The sequence below is a fragment of the Hypanus sabinus genome, chromosome 2 (assembly GCF_030144855.1).
Source record: "Hypanus sabinus isolate sHypSab1 chromosome 2, sHypSab1.hap1, whole genome shotgun sequence".
Taxonomy (NCBI): Eukaryota; Metazoa; Chordata; class Chondrichthyes; order Myliobatiformes; family Dasyatidae; genus Hypanus; species Hypanus sabinus.
In genome coordinates this window covers 107,009,074-107,030,286 of record NC_082707.1, presented here as the reverse complement: position 1 = coordinate 107,030,286, position 21,213 = coordinate 107,009,074, and the positions used below count along the sequence as shown (strand labels likewise).

Genomic DNA, 21,213 nt, shown 5'->3' with positions numbered 1-21,213 from the left:
AGTCTCAGGGTAGGTAAGGGATCTGATACTGAAACAACTAGAAGTATGCTCTCAAAAGAGAAAAATAGTAAAACAGGATACCGGCAACTCTTGAATCTGCTGCATCTTCTTCTCACGCTCTTCCTCCATTTTCTTCTTTTTCTCTTTCTTTTCCTTTTTCTTTGCTGCTTTCAACTTCTTTTCAATTTCAAATCTGCCAAAGATTGGAAAAGTCATTTGAATAGCATCCAAGTTAGCTCAACTTCCAAATCCACAATAAAGCGAGCCAAACTATTCTATACTGAACACAGAAGCACACAGAGAAACTGTCAACAGTGGTCAGGGGGATAATGCCTAGCCACTCTTTCTGTGTTCTTTCTATGTCCCTCTCCACTTTATAGTTTCCATTTTAAGGCACACTTTACTTTGTTACCCCTATATGATTACAGCCATGCATTTCCAAAAACTTCTCTTCCAGTTAGGGGAAAATTTGGTACATGTATTGTCCCATAACCACTTTTCATGTGTTTGCATTGATTACATAAATTATAGCAGGAAGGATGTAGAAACCATAGAAAGGGTGCAGAAGAGATTTACAAGGATGTTGCCTGGATTGGGAAGCATCCCTTATGAGAATAGGTTGAGTGAACCCAGCCTTTTCTCCTTGGAGTGACGGAGGATGAGAGGTGATCTGATAGAGGTGTATAAGATGATGAAAGGCATTAATCGTGTGGATAATCAGAGGCTTTTTCCCAAGGTTGAAATGGGTAAATCTAGAGGGCAGCGTTTTAAGGTGCTTGGAAGTAGGTACAGAGGAGATGTCAGAGGTAAGTATTTTATGCAGAGATTGGTGAGTGCATGGAATGGGATGCTGGTGACGGTGGTGGAGACGGATACGATAGGATATTTTAAGAGACTCCTGGATAGGTATGTGGAGCTTAGAAAAATAGAGCTATGGATAACCCTAGAGAATTTCTAAAGTAAGGATGTGCTTGGCACAGCCTGTATTGTGCTGTAGGTTTTCTAAGTTCTATATTAACACACATCAGTCAACAAACAAGAGAAGACCTGCACATGCTGAAAGTCCAAGCAACACACACAAAATGCTGGAGGAACTCAGCAGGCCACGCAACATCAATGGAAAAGAGTAACCAGTTGGCATTTCAGGCTGAGACCCTTCGGCAGGACTGGAGGGAAAAAAGGATGTCCAGAGATGCTGGGGGGAGGGGTCTCTGCATGAAACATTGACTGTTTACTCTTTTCCATAGATGCTGCCTAGCCTGATGTGTTCCTCCAGTATTTTTTGTGTGTTACATCAGTCAATGTCGGCTCACTTTTGACTCTTGGTATTTATCATACACAGAGTACATAACTGATTCATTCCACTATGTCTCAGGTCAAAGTTCCTGACCTGTGTACTCATATAAACTGTTGTATCAGCAAACTCTAGACACCCTTCCCCACTTTTGAGATAGTGCACGTGTTCCTGCCTCAATACATCTAGTTTCAGTTTGTCATTACCTCCAAATGTGCTCTTCTAGCTGATCTCCTCCAGGTTCTTCCACAATCCAAGTCATTTGCAATACTAGCCTCATACCACATTCCATATTATGCCTTTCCTAACACTTATGAATGAGGGTTAACATGATTAACTTGCCATGATTTTGATTTTTGAACATCTCACACTATCATGCGCTGGTAGTGGCCATTCAGTCTAAAGGGTTAATGCAGGTTTGAAAAGAGAAATCCTATTCCCTCTCTCCTACCTCTAGCTGTGTGTTTTCCCTCAAACAAACCCATTAATTTCCCTTTGACACAATTTGCTAAGTGACTACACTGCTGTACAAAAGCTGGGGCAAATATCCAAATAATGCTCAGCACATGTTTAACCCAATCGAAGAAAATTCTGTGAGAAAAAGGCACAATCAGTAGATTAGCGAAAGGAAGTTGAGGAGAATGTCAAATTGTAGGGCACACAGAGTGGCAAACTACAGGACTAGGAAGACATTAATACTAAGAAAACAGAGAAATTAATTTTGAGAGCAAACTTGCACAACAGTAAAAGTTGCTATAGATATACAAATCAGATGAGGGTGGCTGCGGTAAATGTGTTGTCTCTGAAGAACAAAGCAGATGAATTGATAATAGTAAAGAAACGACAGAAATATTACTGAGAAGGTGGTAGAGTACGGTACAATTTGCAATGTTTAAAAGACATTTGGGCAGTTACATAGAAAGGCAAGGTTGAGAGAAATATGGACAAAAGCAGGCTAACAGGACTGATAGAGTTGTATAAGATGATGAGAGACACTGATCATGTGGATAGAGAGAGGCTTTTTCTCAGGTTGCCACAAGAGGACACAGGTTTAAGGTGATGGGGAGTAGGTACAAAGGAGGTGTCAGGGGTAAGATTTTTACTCAGAGAGAGGTGAGTGCGTGGAATGAGCTGCCGGCATCTGTGGTGGAGGCAGATACGATAGGGTCTTTTAAGAGACTTTTGGATAGGTACATGGAGTTTAGAAAAATAGAGAACTATGGGTAAGCCAAGTAATTTCTAAGGTAGAGACATGTTGGCACAACTTTGTGGGCTGAAGGGCCTGTATTGTGTTGTAGGTTTTCTATGTTTTTCTATGTTTCTAAGATCTCAGGAAGTCACCTTGGTTGACATGGACACGTTGGTGTGAAGGATCTGTTTATGCATTGTCATCTACTATACAAGTGTGGTGTGTTAAATACAAAGTTTGCATCTGAATTCACCTTGGAAAATAACTTCAGGTAGGTATCAAAGAAGGAGAAAGACAGAAGGCAGGGAACTACAGGCCAGTTAGATTATTGGGCAACATTCTAAAGATAATAATCAAAAAAGTAACTAATCATTTAGGAAAACAGAATATAATTAAACCTAGTCAACATGGTAAATAATGTTTGAAATATTGATCATATTCTTTGAAGGAGAGTTGATAAAGGCAACTGTTGAAATAGTGAGATTTATAAAAAGGCACTTAACAAGGTGCTACATGGGACACTGATGTATAAATTAAATGTCCTCTGTATCAAATTAAGTGTATTAGCAAATTTTCAATCCATTCAGTCTCAAAAAGTCGAAAATAAATGGGTCTTTTCCAGAATGAAAGGCAACTACTGAAGAACCACCGCAATTGTACCTAAGATTTCCAAACTTTTAAGAGACGGAAGGATTGGTGAGTAAGTTTGCGAATGACATGAAGATTGGAGGAGTTGTGGATGCAGCTGTAGGTTGTCGAAAGTTACAAGAGGATATAGACAGGATGCAGAGTTGGGCAGTAAACCATATAACAATTACAGCATGGAAACAGGCCATCTTGGCCCTTCTAGTCCATGCCGGCGCTTACACTAACCTAGTCCCACTGGCCCGCACTCAGCCCATAACCCTCCATTCCTTTCCTATCCATATACCTATCCAATCTTACTTTAAATGACAATACCGAACCTGCCTCTACCACTTCAACTGGAAGCTCATTCCACAGTTACCACTCTCTGAGTAAAGAAATTCTCTCTCGCGTTACCCTTAAACTTCTGCCCCCTAACTCTCAAATCATTTTGTCTTGTTTGAATCTCCCCTACTCTCAATGGAAAAAGCCTATCCACATCAACTCGATCTACTCCCCCTCATTACTTTAAATACCTTTATCAAGACCCCCTCAACCTTCTATGCTCCAAAGAATAAAGACCTAACTTGATCAACCTTTCCCTGTAACTTAGGAGCTGAAACCCAGGTAACATTCTAGTAAATCTTCTCGGTACTCTCTCTATTTTGTTGATATCTTTCCTATAATTTGGTGACCAGAACTGTACACAATACTCCAAATTTGGCCTCACCAATGCCTTGTACAATTTTAACATGACATCCCAACTCGTATACTCAATGTTCTTGATTTATAAAGGCCAGCATAACAAAAGCTTTCTTCACCACCCTATCCACATAAGATTCCACCTTCAGGGAACTATGCACCATTATTCCTAGATCACTCTCTTCTACTGCATTCTTCAATGCCCTACCATTTACCATGTATGTCCTATTTGGATTATTCCTACCAAAATGTAGCACCTCACACTTATCAGCATTAAACTCCATCTGCCATCGTTCAGCCCACTCTTCTAACTGGCCTAAATCTCTCTGCAAGCTTTGAAAACCTACTTCATTATCCATAATGCCTCCGACCTTAGTATCATCTGCATACTTACTAATCCAATTTACCACCCCATCCAGATCATTAATGTCGATGATAAACAACATTGGACCCAGTACAGATCCCTGAGGCACACCACTAGTCACCGGCCTCCAACCTGACAAACAGTTATCCACCACTACTTTCTGGCATCTCCCAGCTAGCCACTGTAAAGTGTAGTAAGTGGTAGATGGAGTTCAATCCAGATAATTGTGAGGTGATGCATTTAGGAAGGACAAACCAGAAGGCTGAGTACAGGGTTAATGGTCGGTTACTTAAGAGTGTGGATGAACAGAGGGATCTTGGGGTTCAAATCCATATATCCCTCAAGGTCTCTGCACAGGTGGATAGGGTAGTTAAGAAGGCCTATGGGATGCTAGGCTTCATTAATAGGGGGATTGAATTTAAGAATAGAGAAGTCATGTTGCAACTCTACAAGTCTCTGGTGAGACCACAATTAGAGTATTGTGTTCAGTTCTGGTCACCTAATTATGGGAAGGATGTGGAAGCTACAGACAGGGTGCAGAGGAGATTTACCAGGGTAACACAAGGAGATCTGCAGATGCTGGAAATTCAAGCAACACACACAAAGTGCTGGTGGAATACAGCAGGCCAGGCAGCATCTATAGAGAGAAGCGCTGTTGATGTTTCGGGCCAAGACCCTTCGCCAGGGCTGGAAAACAAGTCTTATTAGGCAAGGTTAGCAGAGCTGGGACTTTTCTCTTTGGAGTGAAGGAGGATGAGAAGGGACATGATAGATGTCTACAAGATTATGAGAGGCATAGATATGGTGGATAGCCAGTACCCGTTTCCCAGGGCACGAATAACAAACACCAAAGGGCATATGTACAAAGTTAAGGGAGGGAAGTTTAGGGGAGACATCAGGGGTAAGATTTTTTCACAGAGGGTTGTGGGTGCCTGAAATGACTTGCCAGGGATGGTGGTGGGAGGCTAAAACATTAGGGGTATCTAAGAGCCTCTTGGACAGGCACATGGATGAAAGAAAAATAGTGGGTTACGGGGCAGTGAGGGTTTAGTACTTTTCTTCAAAGGAATATATGGGTCAGCAAAACATCGAGGGCTGAAGGGCCTGTACTGTGCTGTAGTATTCTAGTTCTAAGTACTACAATGATGGACTGACTTGGTGAGTATAACATATATAAAAGAACCTTGACATTGGGGAGGTGAGATCATGCATTTCATAAGATAAATCAAACACTAGATTACCTGAAAAGAGAAAGCCCACAAGTGAATGATATACAAAGGGGTCTAGTCCATTAATCAAATAAGTATTTAAGAAAGTATACATCATTCTAGCCTTCAATGCAAAGTAGTTTGAGTCTAAAAATAGGGAGGTTTTGATGCAATTGTGCTGGTGAGGCCTTGTCTGGAATGTACTGTTTTGTCTTCAAAGTTAAAAATAGTAACATTAAGAGACAGTCTAGAATAGATTCACCGGGGTAATTCTGGGGTGAGAGACAATAGTCCTTGGGAGTTAAATAAATGTGAGGCAACCTTATTCAAATATACAATACCAGAAGGGTACAGAAGGATGGTTTCATGAGTGGAAGAGTTTCAAACACAGACATAGATACAAGGGGGTCAGTCATTTAAAACTAAGCTACAGTGCCTATAAGATGTATTCACTCCCTTTGGAAGAATTCATGTTTTATTGTTTTACAACATTGAATCAGTGGATTTAATTTGGCATTTTTTGACGCTGATCAACAGAAAAAGACTCAATGTCAAAGTGAAAACAGATTTCTACAAAAGAACTAAATGGAATTACAAATATAAAAACAAAATAATAGATTGCACAAGTATTCACCCCCTTTAATATGACACACCAAATCACCACTGGTACAGCCAACTGATTTTAGAAGTCACATAATTAGTGAAATAGAGGTCACCATGTGCAGTCAAAGCCTTTCAATTGATTGTAGTAAAAATACACCTATATCTAGAAGGTCCAACTGCTGGTGAGTCAGTATCCTGGCAAAAACTACACTACGAAGACAAAAGAACATTCCAAGCAACTAAGCAAGAACATTGTTGAAAAACACAACAGGAGATGGATACAAGAACATTTCCAAGTCTCTGAACATCTCTCAGTGTACAGTTAAGTCAATCAACAAGAAATGGAAAGAATATAGCACAACTGTAAATTTGCCTATAGTAAGCTATCCTCAAAAACTGAGTGACTGTGAAAGAAGGGGATCAGTGAGGGAGGCCACAAAGTGACCTACGACAACTCTGGAGGAGTTACAAGCTTCTTGTAGGAGATATTGTGCATACAACAACTGTTGCCCCAGTGCTTCACCACCCAAAGCTTTGTAGAAGAGTGGCAAAGCAAAAGCCACTGTTGAAAAAAACTCACAGAAAACTCAGCTAGAGTTTGCAAGAAGGCATGTGGGAGACTCTGAAGTTAGCTGGAAGAAGATTCTATGGTCTGATAAAACTAAAATTAAGCGTTTTGGCCATCAGACTAAACACCGCACATCATCATAAACACACCATTCCTACCATATAACATGGTGATTGGCTTCATCGTGCTGTGGTGACGCTTCACTGCAGCAGACCCTGGAGGAAAACCTGATGCAGTCTGCAAGAGAATTGTGACCTGGGAGAAAATTTGTTTTCCAGCAAGACAATGGCCTCAAAACATAAAGCCAAAGCTAACAGGAAAGGCTGAAAATCAACAAAGTTAATGTCCTGGAGTGGCCAAGTGAGAGCCCAGACCTTGATCCAATTGAGAATTTGTGGCTGGAGTTGAAAAGGGCCATTCACTCACAATCCCTATGCAATCTAACAGAGCTTGAGCAGTTTTATAAAGAAGAATGGACTAAAATTGCAGTGTCCAGATGTGCAAAGCTGATAGAGACCTACCCCCACAGGCCCAAGGCTGAAATTGCTACCAAGCATCCATCTACTAAATACTGTCTTGAAAGGAGTGAATATTTATGCAAACAGTTGTTTTGTATTTTATATTCATAATTAATTTATATAACTTTGAAGGGTCTGTTTTCACTGACATGAAAGACTTCTTTTGCTGATCAATATCAAAAAAATTCAAATTTAATCCACCTTGATTCAGTCATAAAACAATAAAAAAAATATGAAACATTTGGGGAGGGGTACATTTTACTGGCACCTCATAGGGGTCAATGTAGAGACATTTTAAGGGGGGTGGTGGGAGAATACATTTTATAGGTACTACACGGGGGGGGGAGGGGAAATACAGTGAAGAGGCACTGTACGAGTATACATTTTACAGGCACTGTACGGGGGATACATATTACAGGCACTGTACAGGGGAGATACATTTTACAGGCACACTACAGGGGGGCACATTTTACAGGCACTGTACGGGGCAGGGACATTTTACAGGCACCGCATCGTGGGGGGGGGGGGGGGGACATTTTACAGTCACTGTACAGGGGGACATTTACAGGCAATGTATGGGGGGACATTTTATAGGCACTGTACAAGTGGGGTACATTTAACATGCACTGTACGGGGGGGGGGGGAAGTATATTTTGTAGGCACTGTAAGGGGGGATACAGTTTAGAGGCAATGTATGGGGAGGTACTATATTTTATAGGGAATACATTAATGTACGGGAGTTGGGGACATTTTATAGGCACTGTACGGGGAATACATTTTACAGGCACTGTACAGGGGAGGGAATACATTTTAGAGGCACTGTACGGGAGTTGGGGGACGTTTTACAGGCACTGTACAGGGGGACATTTTATAGGCACTGTATGAGGGGGGTACATTTAACATGCACTGTATGGGGGGGGAATATATTTTATAGGTACTGTAAGGGGGGGGGATACAGTTTAGAGACAATGTATGGGGGGGGGGGGGAGAGACATTATACAGGCACCGTACGGGGGATACATTTTATAGGCACTGTACGAGGGAAGGAATACATTTTAGAGGCACTGTACAGCAGTTGGAGGACATTTTATAGGCACTGTATGGTGGGGGGGGGGGAAGCATTTTTTTTGGCACTGTATGGGGTACAGAATATATTTAAAGAAACTGTACGGGGGGGGGGATACATTTTACAGGCACCGTGCAGGGGGACATTTTACAGGCACTGTATGGGGCTGGGGGGCAGGCAGGGCAGTTTCAAGTTCCTGATTGTCAACATCTCCGAGGATCTATCTTGGGCCTTGATGCAATTACAGAGAAGGCATTATAGTGACGGGAGTTTGAGGTGAAGTGGTATGTCACCAAAGACTCTCAAATTTTTACAGAAATATCATGTAGCATGTGAACTGATTGCATCACCCTCTGGTATGGAGGGGCCACTGCACAAGATCGAAAATTGCTGCAGAAAATTGCAAACTCAGCCAGCTCCATCATGAGCATTAGCCTCCCCAGCATCAAGGATCATTTTCAAAGTCGATGCCTGTTATGAATGTACCACAGCTCTGAGGGGCCGAAGGGTGCGGGGTAGCCCCCTCCTTTGTGAGAATCGCAAGATCACTATTGAGTCAGTCCAGGAGACCCAGGAAATGAGAGAAAGACATGCAGAATTCACAAAGATTGGAATGTGACCTGGCCTCTGAGAGGCCGACCCATTGATACTGGCTATTGCAGGGGTGGGCAAACTTTTTGACTTGAGGGCCACAAAGGGTTCTAAAATTTGACAGGGGGGCCGGACCAGGAGCAGATGGACGGAGTGTTTTGGTAATACACCTCATAAGAGAAAATAAAATATCATGGGATATGTAGAAAACATGTGCTTTAATTTCAATTGAAAATGAACAAATGCATTACAACAAAATATCTGTCTTTGAAGTCCCATGGTATTTAGCTATTTATTGAAATGACTTTTAAAACACTGAAAATTAAATGAATAAAATACAGCTTTTTTTAATAGTAACAGTTATTATTTTAAAGCACTGAAAATTCTGTTATCCTTCAAGATATTATCATCATCACTCTCCTCCTGACTGTCTTTATTTCAAAAACGGTAGGAGATGCAGGTCTACTTGTCCTGCTCCTTCTTATTCAATTGTCCCCTGTGCCAAAACTCAACAACGACCCGCACAATGACAAAGCAGGGAGAGCGCGCCGGTATGCGGAGCTCTGTGCTCGCAAATCCCCGCAGGCGATCTCTCTTAGCCGGAACGCTGGCTAATTGTGAGCCGGTTCAGATGCGCCAGGAAATGGGTCGCCACAAGGTCACAAAGTAAAGCGCAAATGTGGAGTAATACACTGCACCTCAACAAAGGTCAATGTATATAGAGTGCGTCATCTATTGGGAAAACGCCAGAATTGTGGGGAGAAAACGTTAACAAGGTTTATTAATATAATTTCATCGTTCTGCGGGCCGGATTAAAAAGCTTAACAGGCCGCATATGGCCCGCGGGCCGTAGTTTGCCCATGCCTGGGCTATTGTCTCTTGGAGAGGGACGTGCGTATTGCATCCTGTGCGATGCATCAAAGCCCCAGGCAATGAACCAAGGGGGAGGTTGGTGGAGAGATTGCATCATCTCAACCTGATTGACATCTGAGACCCTGTGAGTCAGGATAAAAGAGGGTCTGGGGAACAGCCCCTTCAGACGCACCAGAAGAAACGCTAGCAATCCCGTAATAGCAAAAGCCGATGGGAAGCTCACGTGCGTCTGGTTCCATTTGCCCTGGAATCGGTGTGCCTTACCACGGAAGAACGATTTTTAGCTAACAACGGGGAAATCAACTCCCAACGACTCTCGAAGAATTGACATCATAAAAGGACTGGGCAAGATTTAACCCCTTTCTCTCAAACCAAAACGCTGCAGCTTGAACGAACTAGAAGTGACTTTTATATTTCCATCGGACAATACATTATCCCCTAGACAACGATAGAGCTATTTCTTATTGATTATTATTATACCCGCGCTTTTAGATTTAGTATTGACGACGTATATTATCTGTATGTTTGCATTGATATTATTTTGTGTATTTTTATTAATAAATACTTAAAAATAGTACCATCAGACTTCAACGGACCTCTCTATCTTTGCTGGTAAGTGACCCAGTTACAGGGTACGTAACACCTCAAAAAGGATACATCTATAATTAAAGACCCCGATCTCTCAGGTCATACCTTCTTCTCACTGTTACCATCAATGAGTGGTACAGGGGTTGAAGAGATACATTCAACATTTTAGAAACAGCTTCTTCCCATCTGCCATTGGATTTCTGAATGGACAATGAACTCAAGTGCACTACCTCACAACTGTTTATTTGCTCTCTTTTTGCACTATTTATTTATTAAAGTTTGATGTAATTTTTTCTTATTGTAATATAGTTTTTTAAATTATATACTGCATTTTACTGCTGCCGCCAAACAACAAATTTTACAAGATTTGCCAGTGATATTAAACCTGATTTGTATTCTGTAACATTCTTTTGTGTAAAAGATCCTCTATACAGCATCTTACCTACGCCTCAGCACCTCTCGTTTTTCTATCCGGTTGTAGAGTTCTTGTTCACGTTCCTTCTCAGTCATTTGTTCCAACCTTGCTCTATCCTCCTCATCACCCATGAGGTCATCATCATAGCCATCATGGAACTCCTCCTCTTCTGATGAGGATGAAGACTCAGAGCTTGAAGATGAGCTACTCCTTTCTGAATCAGAAACTTCCCCTGAAAAGTTAAACCACATTAGTCAGTCACCAAGTACGAGCCACACAATGATTATAGGAAAGGCAAAGGTAGAGGAATAGACAATTTAAAAACACTGGAGTCAATTACTAAAGATGTGGTTTTGGGGCACTTGGAGGCACTTGAATAGGCTGCGGTCAGCATGGTTTCCTCAAGGGAAAATCTTGCCTGAAAAATCTGTCGGAATTCTTTGAAGAAGGAGTACTGGTCAATGGTTTGTATTTGGATTTTCAGTAACCATTTGAGAAGATGCCACACATGAGGCTGCCTAACAAGCTAAAAGCCCACGGTATAACAGGAAAGATTCCAGCATGGATAAAGCAGTGGCTGATTGATAGGAGGCAAAGTGTGTGAATAAAGGGAGGCTTTTCTGGTGGAATTCCAGTGACTAGTGGGGTTCCACAGGGGTTTGTGTTGGGACCAATTTGTTTTGCAATACACTATATGTCAATAAATTTGATGATGGAATTAATGGCTTTGTTCAAAGATTACCGATGATAAAGAAGATAGGTGGAGAGACAGGCTGTTTTGAGGAAATAGAGAAGCTATAGAAGGACTTAGATTACAGAATGGGCAAATAAATGACAGATGAAATACAGTGTCGGGAAGTGTATGGTCATATACTTTGATAGAAGAAATGAAAGAGCTGACAACTTTTGAAATGGTGAGAACATACAAAAAACTGAGGTGCAGAGAAACTCGGAAAGTCCTTGTGCAGGATCCCCTAAAGGTTAATTTGCAGGTTGAGTCTGTGGTGAGGAAGGGAAATGTAACGTTACCATTCACTTCAAGAATGTGTGGCTTCATATTGACAGTAGAGGAGTCCATGGATAGACATATGAGAATGGGAATGGGACTTGGAATTAAAATATGTGGCCACTGGGAGATCACGCTTTCTCTGGCGGACAGAGCGTAGGTGTTCAGCAAAACACGACGCAGACTGGGAGACCATTTCGCCAAACAACTGACACAGACTGGGAGACCGTTTCGCTGAACTTTACACTCTGTCCGCCAAAGAAAACTGGAAGAAAACTCCCAAGAGTGGGCTGAATGATGGCAGATGGGAGTTTAATGCTGATAAGTGTGAGGTGCTACATTTTGGTGGGAATAATCCAAATAGGACATACATGGTAAATGGTAGGGCACTGAAGAATGCAGTAGAAGAGAGTGATCTAGGAATAATGGTGCATAGTTCCCTGAAGGTGGAATCTCATGTGGATAGGGTGGTGAAGAAAGCTTTTGGTATGCTGGCCTTTATAAATCAAGAACATTGAGTATAGGAGTTGGGATGTAATGTTAAAATTGTACGAGGCATTGGTGAGGCCAAATTTGGAGTATTGTGTACAGTTCTGGTCACCAAATTATAGGAAAGATGTCAACAAAATAGAGAGAGTACAGGGGAGATTTACTAGAATGTTACCTGGGTTTCAGCACCTAAGTTACAGAGAAAGGTTGAACAAGTTAGGTCTATTCTTTGGAGCGTAGAAGGTTGGGGGGGGGGGGGGGAGACTGGATAGAGGTATTTAAAATTATGAGGTGGATAGATAGAGTTGACGAGGATAGGCTTTCTCCATTGAGCATAGGGGAGATTCAAACAAGAGGACATGAGAGTTAGGGGGCAAAAGTTTAGGGGTAACATGAGGGGTAACTTCTTTACTCAGAGTGGTAGCTGTGTGGAACGAGTTTCCAGTAGAAGTGGTAGAGGCAGGTATGATATTGTCATTTAAAAAAAATGGATAGGTATATGGACAGGAAAGGAACGGAGGGTTATGGGCTGAGTGCAGGTCAATGGGACTACGCAAGAGTAAGCGTTTGGCACGGACTAGAAGGACCTAGGTGGTCTGTTTCCATGCTGTAATTGTTATATGGGATCAAAAGGAACACTGCTTTATGGGTGCAGAACTGGCTTGCCCACAGAAGACAAAGAGTGGTTGTAGACGGGTCATATTCTGCATGGAGGTCAGTGACCAATGGTGTGCCTCAGGGATCTGTTCTGGGACCCCTGCACTTCATGATTTTTCTAAATGTCCTGGATGAAGAAGTGGAGGGATGGGTTAGTAAATTTGTTGATGACACTAAGGTCGGGGGTGTTGTGGATAATGTGGAGGGCTGTCAGAGGTTGCAGCGGGACATTAACAGGATGCAAAACTGGGCTGAGAAGTGGCAGGTGGAGTGCAACCCAGATAACCATATAAACAATTACAGCACAGAAACAGGCCATCTCGGCCCTTCGAGTCCGTGCCAAACGCTTACTCTCACCTGGTCCCAACTACCTGCAGTCAGCCCATAACCCTCCATTCCTTTCCTGTCCTGTCCATATACCTATCTACTTTTTTTTAAATGACAAAATCGAACCTGCCTCTACCACTTCTACTGGAAGCTCGTTCCACACAGCTACCACTCTCTGTGTAAAGAAATCCCCCCTTGTGTTACCCCTAAACTTTTGCCCCTTAACCCTCAACTCATGTCCTCTTGTTTGAATCTCCGCTACTCTCAATGGAAAAAGCCTATCCACGTCAACTCTATCTATCCCCTTCATAATTTTAAATACCTCTATCAAGTCCCCCCTCAACCTTTTACACTCCAAAGAATAAAGACCTAGAATAAAGATAAGTGTGAGGTGGCTCATTTTGGTAGGTCAAATATGACGACAGAATATAGTATTAATGGTAAGCATAAAGGATCAGAGGGATCTTGGAGTTTGAGTCCACAGGACACTCAAAGCTGCTGCGTAGGTTGACTCTGTCATTAAGAAGGCATACAGTATATTGGCCTTCATCAATTGTAGAATTGAGTTTAGGAGTCGAGAGGTAATATTACAACTATATAGGTCCCTGGTCAAACCCCATTTGGAGTACCGTCCTCAGTTCTGGTTGCCATACTACAGGAAGGATGTGGAAACCATAGAAAGAGTGCAAAGGGGATTTTCAAGAATGTTGCCTGGATTGGGGAGCATGCCTCATGAGAATAGGTTGAGTGAACTTGGTCTTTTCTCCTTGGAGCGATAGAGGATGTGAGGTGACCTCAGAGGTGTACAAGATAATGAGAGGCACTGAACGTCAGAGGCTTTTTCAAGAGGCTGAAATGACTAGCAAAAGAGGGTATATTTTAAAGTGCTTGGAAGTAGGTATAGAGGAGATGTCAGGGCTAAGTTTTTTTTGATGCAGAGCGTGGTGAGTGCATGGAATGGGGTGCTGGTGGAAACGATAGTGTATTTTAAGAGACTCCTGGATGTATACATGTAGCTTAGAAAAAGAGGGCTATGGTTAAGCCTAGGTAGATCTAAGGTAAGGACATGTTCGGCACAGCTTTGTGGGCCGAAGGGCCTGTATTGTGCTGTAGGATTTCTACATTTCTATATATACTGCTCGGTCGTCCATCAAAAAACCTTATTTTAATGAGGACTGTTTGGAGCGCATGTCAGAACAGCACAAGAAAGGGAAGAGATTGCTGCCGCTCAGCAATAGAAATTGCTGAGAGTTTTTTCTCTGTATCTTTAATTGACTGTAAGTGAGGTACTAGATAACTGGAGAACGGAAAATATTGTCCTCCTTTCCAAGAAAAACAGAAGGGAAGAGCAGCTAACTATCCACCTATGTGCCCATCAGTGGTAGGGAAGACAGTGGAAAGAATTACAAGGGAGAGGATTAAATATCACAGAAAGTCAGGTCCTGTGTGACCAATCTGACAAATTTTTTGAAGAACAAAAGTGTACTGATGAAATCAGTGGAATAAATATGGTTACATGGACCTAAGCAAGTCTTCAAGGTCCCACAAATGTGAGGATCCGACCCATGTGATCTGGGGTAAGCTGGCAAAATGGATCGAAAGCAACACATAAAATACCGGAGGAAATCAGCAGACCAGGCAGCATCCGTGAAAATAAACAAACAGTCGGGATTTTGGATCGAGACCCTTCATCAGGACTGGAAAGGAACAAAATTAGGTGTGAAGAAGGGAGTTGGAAGGTGATAGGTGGAAAACGGCTAGAGAAGAAGGAATCTGATAGGAGAGAAGGGATCACGGGAGAAAGGGAAGGAGGTGCACCAACAGGAAGTGATAGGTAGGCGAAGAGGAGAGGCAAAAAGAGAGGCAGAGTGGTGAAACTGAACAGGGAAGGGGGAGGGGAAATAGCCAGATTAGAGAAATTGATGGTCATGCTATTAGTTTGGAGGTACACATGGAATATGAGGTATTGCTGTTCCAATCAGTGGCCTCAACATAGCAGTACAGGAAGCCAGGAACAGACAGGTCAGAATAGGAAATCCCACTTTTTATGTATGGATGAAGGTCATCAACAATTTACATTGGGTCTCACTAACGTAGAGAAGATCACATCAGGACCATATGCTACATTAGATGACCCCAACAGAATCACAGGTGAAGTGTAGCCTTACTTGGAAGAAGTGTTTGGGGCCCAGAATGGAGGTGAGGGAGGAGGTAAATGAGCAGGTGTTAACATTTCTTCCACTTGAAATGATAAGTGCCAGGAAAAAGATTAGTGGGGAGAGACAAATGGACAAGGGAATCACAGAGGGAATGATCCCTGCAGAAAGTGGGGGAAGTAAAGATGCATTTTGTGGTAGGATCCTGGTGTAGATGGTGGATATTGGGGAGAATAATGTGCTGGATGTAGAGGCTCATGTGTTGATAGATGAAGACAAAAAGAACTCTGTCCTTGTTAAGGCAGCAGGAAGATATGGTGAGGGTAGATGACCGGGAAGTGGAGGAGACATAGATGAAAGTAGTCTCAATGATAGAGGACAGTAAACCCCGTTCTTTGAACATCATCAGTGATGCTCTTCTTCAAAGAACAGGTTTCCTTTCCTTCACCATGAGGAGATGCTGGAAAGTCTGGATCTTTTATTCCCCTGAAGCTGAGGAGGCTAAAAAGTACGTTACTGAGAGATATGGAATTACAAGATCAAGTAAGGAAGCTGGGTTTCTGACAGATTTAACCTGTACCTATATGAATATTTGAATCACTTTAGCATAGATGGTTATGGATTACAAATGGGTAATGGGATTTACTCAGACGGTGTTCACTAATTGATTGATGAGTTGAGCCAATTAGCCTGTTTTCATGCTATTACGATTTTATGGTTCACTAAAACTTTTGACACAATTGCAACTGGACCAAATGGTTGGAACTCATGGATTTCAGAACAAATTGACAAATTGGATGGAAAATTAGTTTGATCACTGAAGCATAGGTGAATGCAGAGGGTCATGCTTGTGATTGGAAGTATGTGACCAATGATGTATTAGTGTTTAACTGCCTCAATCATTAGCCTAAAATAATTCTTTAGATAGGATAGCAAATCAGAGAGCTGGGAGGGGGTAGGAGTTCAAGTAAAGGAAATAAAAGGAGAGGCATAAAATAATGAGGGGAACGTAAACCTGAACCATGGATGAAGAGAGAGGTAGCTAATTTAGTCAAGGATAAGGAAGCAGATGCAAAGCTTCGGAAGCAAAACCAAACAGGGTACTTGAGGACTATGATGGAGCCAGAAGGGAATTCAAGAAGAGATGTAGGATAGCTAGAAGGGGTTATGAGAAGTCCTTGGCAAGTAGAATTAGAAAAAAAAATCCCAAACCATTGTACATCTTCACTAAGAGCTAGAGGATAATCAGAACGACTCAAAGACAAAGGCAGCAACTTGCGTTTAGAGGTAGAGAACATGGGTGTGATCCTGAATACTGTGTCGATTTAAATGAGAAGGACGTAGGGGGTCGTGAGACTGAAGTGGAGCATGCCAAGAGGCCAGAACCTTGCAAGGTAAGGAACAAGGTAGCATATGGCCTCTTGAAAAATATGTGAATAGGTAACCCAGTGTCTGACGGAATAGTGGTAGATGGGTCTTATTCTAGGGTTCTGTGACTAGTGGAGTCCATTAGGATCATACTGAGATCTGCTGTTTGTCATAGATGTAGATTTGAATGAACGTGTGATAGGGTGAGTCAGTAAATTTGCAGATGACACAAAATTTGGCGGCATGGTGGATTGTACAGATTGCTAAAGGATATATATCAAATATAGATATGGGCACAAAGATGCAAATAACATTTATTGGAGACTAGTCTCCCCATGCACATTTCCTCTCACATTTCAGAGACCTACAGGTTAGTAGGTTTACTGGTGACATGGCTGTAATTTAGCAGCACAGGCATGTTGGGACCAGAAGGGCCAGCTACCATGCTGTACATCTAATATGTAAAATGCGGTGTGATGCATTTTGGAAGATCCAACATAGAGGGAGAGTCCAGTTTTTGTTTTCTTAAATCGCCAATGGACTTCCAGACTACTTGGTCACATCCACCATACTAACGGCATGAACAAAGATACCTTGGGAGTCAACGTACTTGGTTCCTAAAAGCAACTGCACAGGTTGATAGGGTGGTAAAGGAGACATTAGCTGAGGCAAAACTCAGGAACCAGGAAATTATGTTACAGATTTATAAAACTCTGATGAAGACACATTTAGAGTGTCACATTCAATTCTAGTTGCCCCATTATTAAAACAATGTTGAGGCTTGGGCGGGGCTCGCTGAAGATGATGTTTACTAGGATGCATAGCAGTTCTGCTGAGTCCCTCCAGCATTATGTGTGAGTTGCTTGTTTGATTATCCAACATTTGCAGATTTTCTCACTTGTTACTAGGATGATGCTTGGTTTGGCATGTATCTTCTGTGACTCATTCCTTCTTTCTTTACATGCTGTTTCTTACAATAACAAAAGTACAAAAGTTTAAGATTATCTGAATTCATGTATTTATTGGGTACATGAAGTAAAGCTGTGGCCAATACTCCAGGTGTAGCCTCACCAATGATCTACACAATTGTAAAAGTACTTCTCTGTAACAAAACATCTGCTTACATTCTATATTCATGTGCTTCACTCATCTCCAAACATCACACAATTCAGATTCTTCTCACTCAGGTGGAATATACTTATTTTCCCCCCACATCAGGCCAAATGGTCTAATACCCCTTCTATAACTTATAGCCTTTTTATCATGCTAACCTACACTAAACCCATTTGCCCATGACCTTGTCCAAACATTTGTAATTGCATCTGCCTCTAATAACTCTTCTCGCACCCTCACTGCAATATACCATAAGATTGTAATACATAACAGCAGAAGTAGGCTACCTGGCCCATCAAGTTTGCTTCACCATTTCATCACAGCCATTTTATTATCCCTCTTAATCCCATTCTCCTGCCTTTTCCTTGTAACTTTTGACACTCTTACTAATCAAGAACCAGCAACCTCCTGATAACTTGGCCTCCACAACGACTGGTGGCAATAAACTCCAGATTTGCAACCCTCTGGCTAAAAAATTACTCATCTCTGTTCTAAAGAGACATCCTTCTATATAGGAGCTATGCCCTCTGGCCCAACAATTTATTGCTCATTCCTAAACGAGAGATGGCTGTGAGCTAACTTCTCTCCCTTCCTCTCTCTCTAGAATACCAACAATTTACCATAAAATTTGAGGAGAAGCAGCTGAGGTCTGATGTTTTAGTATTACAGTGGAGTGAAAGGAAATACAGAGGCAAGAGTGAGAAGTTGGCCAGAACTGATTGGAAAAGTACACTGATAGGGATGGCAGAGCAGCAATGGCTGGAATTTCTGGAAGCAATTCGGAAGGCACAGGATGTATACATCCCAAAGAGGAAGAAGTATTCTAAAGGAAGTGTAATGCCCTGGTTCATATTTTTATTGTTATGCTGTATGTATTTCACTTTGGAAGTTTTGTAAGAGCTGCTTGTTTTCAGCTTGCTCCATTTTGGCTTGTTTGAGTTACTGTTTAAGATCAGGGATGATGTTGAATGTATGCCATCCAATTAGCGGGAGGCTTTTTTTGTGAGGTACAGTAAGGTTAGCCTTGTTTTTTTTGGTGGGAGATGAAGAGAGAATTGGTGGTAGCATACGATCCAATGTGACCTGTTTGTTCAAGATGGATCGCAGGCTACATTTGGAAGGCGGTGTGGGCATTCATGCTGATGAGGGCCCAGCTCCTAAGTGACAGAGAAGTTCAAGATGAGCTCCAACTTGTACACTTTTAACCATTTAATTAGAATGGGCCCTTTTGTTTTTGTTATTCGTTACTTAAGATTCATAAATATAATTCCTTTAATTGTCCGCAATGTACTGTATGTTATTTCGTGACACAAATTTGTAACAGGATAGCAAATTACACAGCATTCACACCAGCAGGAATTTCTCAATCTCACGAGTCTGGCAGGGCTGGAGGTAGTCTTTCCTAGAATTACGCAGCCAAGGAAACCAGGGTTTTTCAGAAAGATGACACAACCATGGCTAAGAGGAGAAATCAAAGCCAACATAAAAGCCAAAGAGAGGGCACATAAGAGCAAAAGTTAGTGTGAAGTCACAGGGGATCGAAAAGCTTTTAAAAACCAACAGGCAGCAACAGAGAAAAAGTCATTAAGTGAAAGATGGAGTTTGAAAGAAAACGAACCAGTAATATTAAAGAATTCCTCAGATACATAAAGTGTAAAAGAGAGGCAAGAGTGGATACTGGACCACTGGAAAACGATGCTAGAGAGATAGTAATGGGAGACAAGGAAATGGTGGACAAACTGAGTATTTTGTATCAGTCTTCACTGTGGAAGACTAGCAGTATGTCAGAAAAGGTTCTTAGGAAACTGAAAAGGTCTGAAAGAAGCTAAGTCATCTGGACCAGATGGTGTACTCCCCAGGGTTCTGAAAGGTGGCTGATGAGATTGTGGAGGATTAGTAATGATCTTTCAAGAATCACTAGATTCTGGAATGGTTCCAGAAGACTGAAAAATTACAAATGTCACTCCACTATTCAAGAAGAGTGAGGGGCAGAAGAAAGGAAACTATAGGCCAGTTGGTCTGACCTCAGTGTCTGGGAAGATGTTGGGAGTTGATGATGTAGTTTAGGGGTACTTGGAGACACATGATAAAACAAACCATAGTCAGCAAGGTTTCCTCAAGGGAAAATCATGCCTGTCAAACTTGTTGGAGTTCTTTGAATAACAAGCAAGATAGACAAAGGAGAATTAGTTGATGTTCTATACTTGGATTGTCAAAAGACCTTTTACAAGGTGCCACACATGAGGCTGCTTAACAAGCTACGAGTCCATGGTATTACAGGAAATATTCTAGCATGGATAAAGCAGTGGCTGATAGGCAGGATTCAAATATTGGCTGCCAATGAATAGTGGTCTGTGTTGGGATTGATTCTTTAGTGTTATACAGTGCCTATAAAAAGTATTCACCCCCTTATAAGTTTTCATGTTTTGTTTTACAACACTGAATCACAGTAGGTTTAATTTAGCTTTTTTGACACTGATCAACAGAATAAGACTCCTTCATGTCAAAGGGAAAACAATAAAACATGAAAACTTACGGGGGGGGGGGGGGGGGAGGAGAATACTTTTTGTAGGCACTGTATGCCAATGACTTGGATGATGAAATTGATGGCTTTGTTGCAAAGCTCGCATCTGATAAGGTGGACAGGACAGCTAGTTTTGAGGCAGTAAAGAGGGTACAGAAGGACTTAGAGTGATTAAGAAAATGGGCAAAGAAGTGGCAGATTGAATACAGTGTCAGGAAATGTATGGTCACGCACTTTGGTAGAATATGAAAGGGCTCACTATTTTCTAAATGGAGAGAAAATACAAAAAAAATGAGGTGCAAAGGGACTTGGGAATCCTTGTGCAAGATTCGCTAAAGGTTAATTTACAGGTTTAGTCTGCGGTGAGGAAGGGAAATGCAATGTTAGCTTTCATTTCAAGAAACTAGAATATAAAAACAAGAATGTAATGTTGACACTTTATAAAACACCGGTGAAACCTCACTAGGAGTGCAGTTTTATTATTATAGAAAGGATGTGCTGAAACTGGAGAGGGTTCAAAGGAGGTTCACAAAAATGATTCCAGGATTGAATGGCTTGTCACATGAAGAGTATTTGATGGCCCTGAGCCTGTATTCACTGGAATTCAGAAGAATGAGCAGTGACCTTATTGAAACCTATTGAATTGTGAAAGGTCTTGATAGAGTGGATGTCGATAGGATGTTTCTCATGGTGGGCGAGTCTAAGACCAGAGGACACAGTCTCAGAATTGATGGGTTTCATTTTAGAACGGAGAAGAGTAGGAATTTACTTTAGCCAGAAAGTTATGAATCTTTGGAATTCTTTGCCACAGATAGCTGTGGAGACCAAATCTTTTAAGGTAGAGGTTGATAGATTCTTGCTTGTTTAGGGCATGAAGGGATACAGTGAGAATACAGGAGACTGGGGCTAAGAGGAAAATTGGATCAGCCATGATGAAATGATGATGCAGACTTGATGGGCTAAATGGTCC

The 21,213-nt window shown here is 41.7% G+C and overlaps 1 protein-coding gene across 2 annotated transcripts in view; it reads right to left on the bottom strand.

The window, feature by feature from the left end:
• The window catches only part of rtf1 (RTF1 homolog, Paf1/RNA polymerase II complex component), a 207,319-nt gene that overhangs the window by 107,088 nt on the left and 79,018 nt on the right, over positions 1-21,213 (bottom strand). For both annotated transcript variants that reach the window (XM_059951609.1, XM_059951615.1), the window contains exons 4-5: positions 10,631-10,835; positions 82-193 (exon numbers count right to left, since the gene is read on the bottom strand). In XM_059951609.1, the coding sequence (XP_059807592.1) occupies positions 82-193; positions 10,631-10,835 (317 nt within the window). The remainder of the gene's footprint in view (positions 1-81; positions 194-10,630; positions 10,836-21,213) is intronic.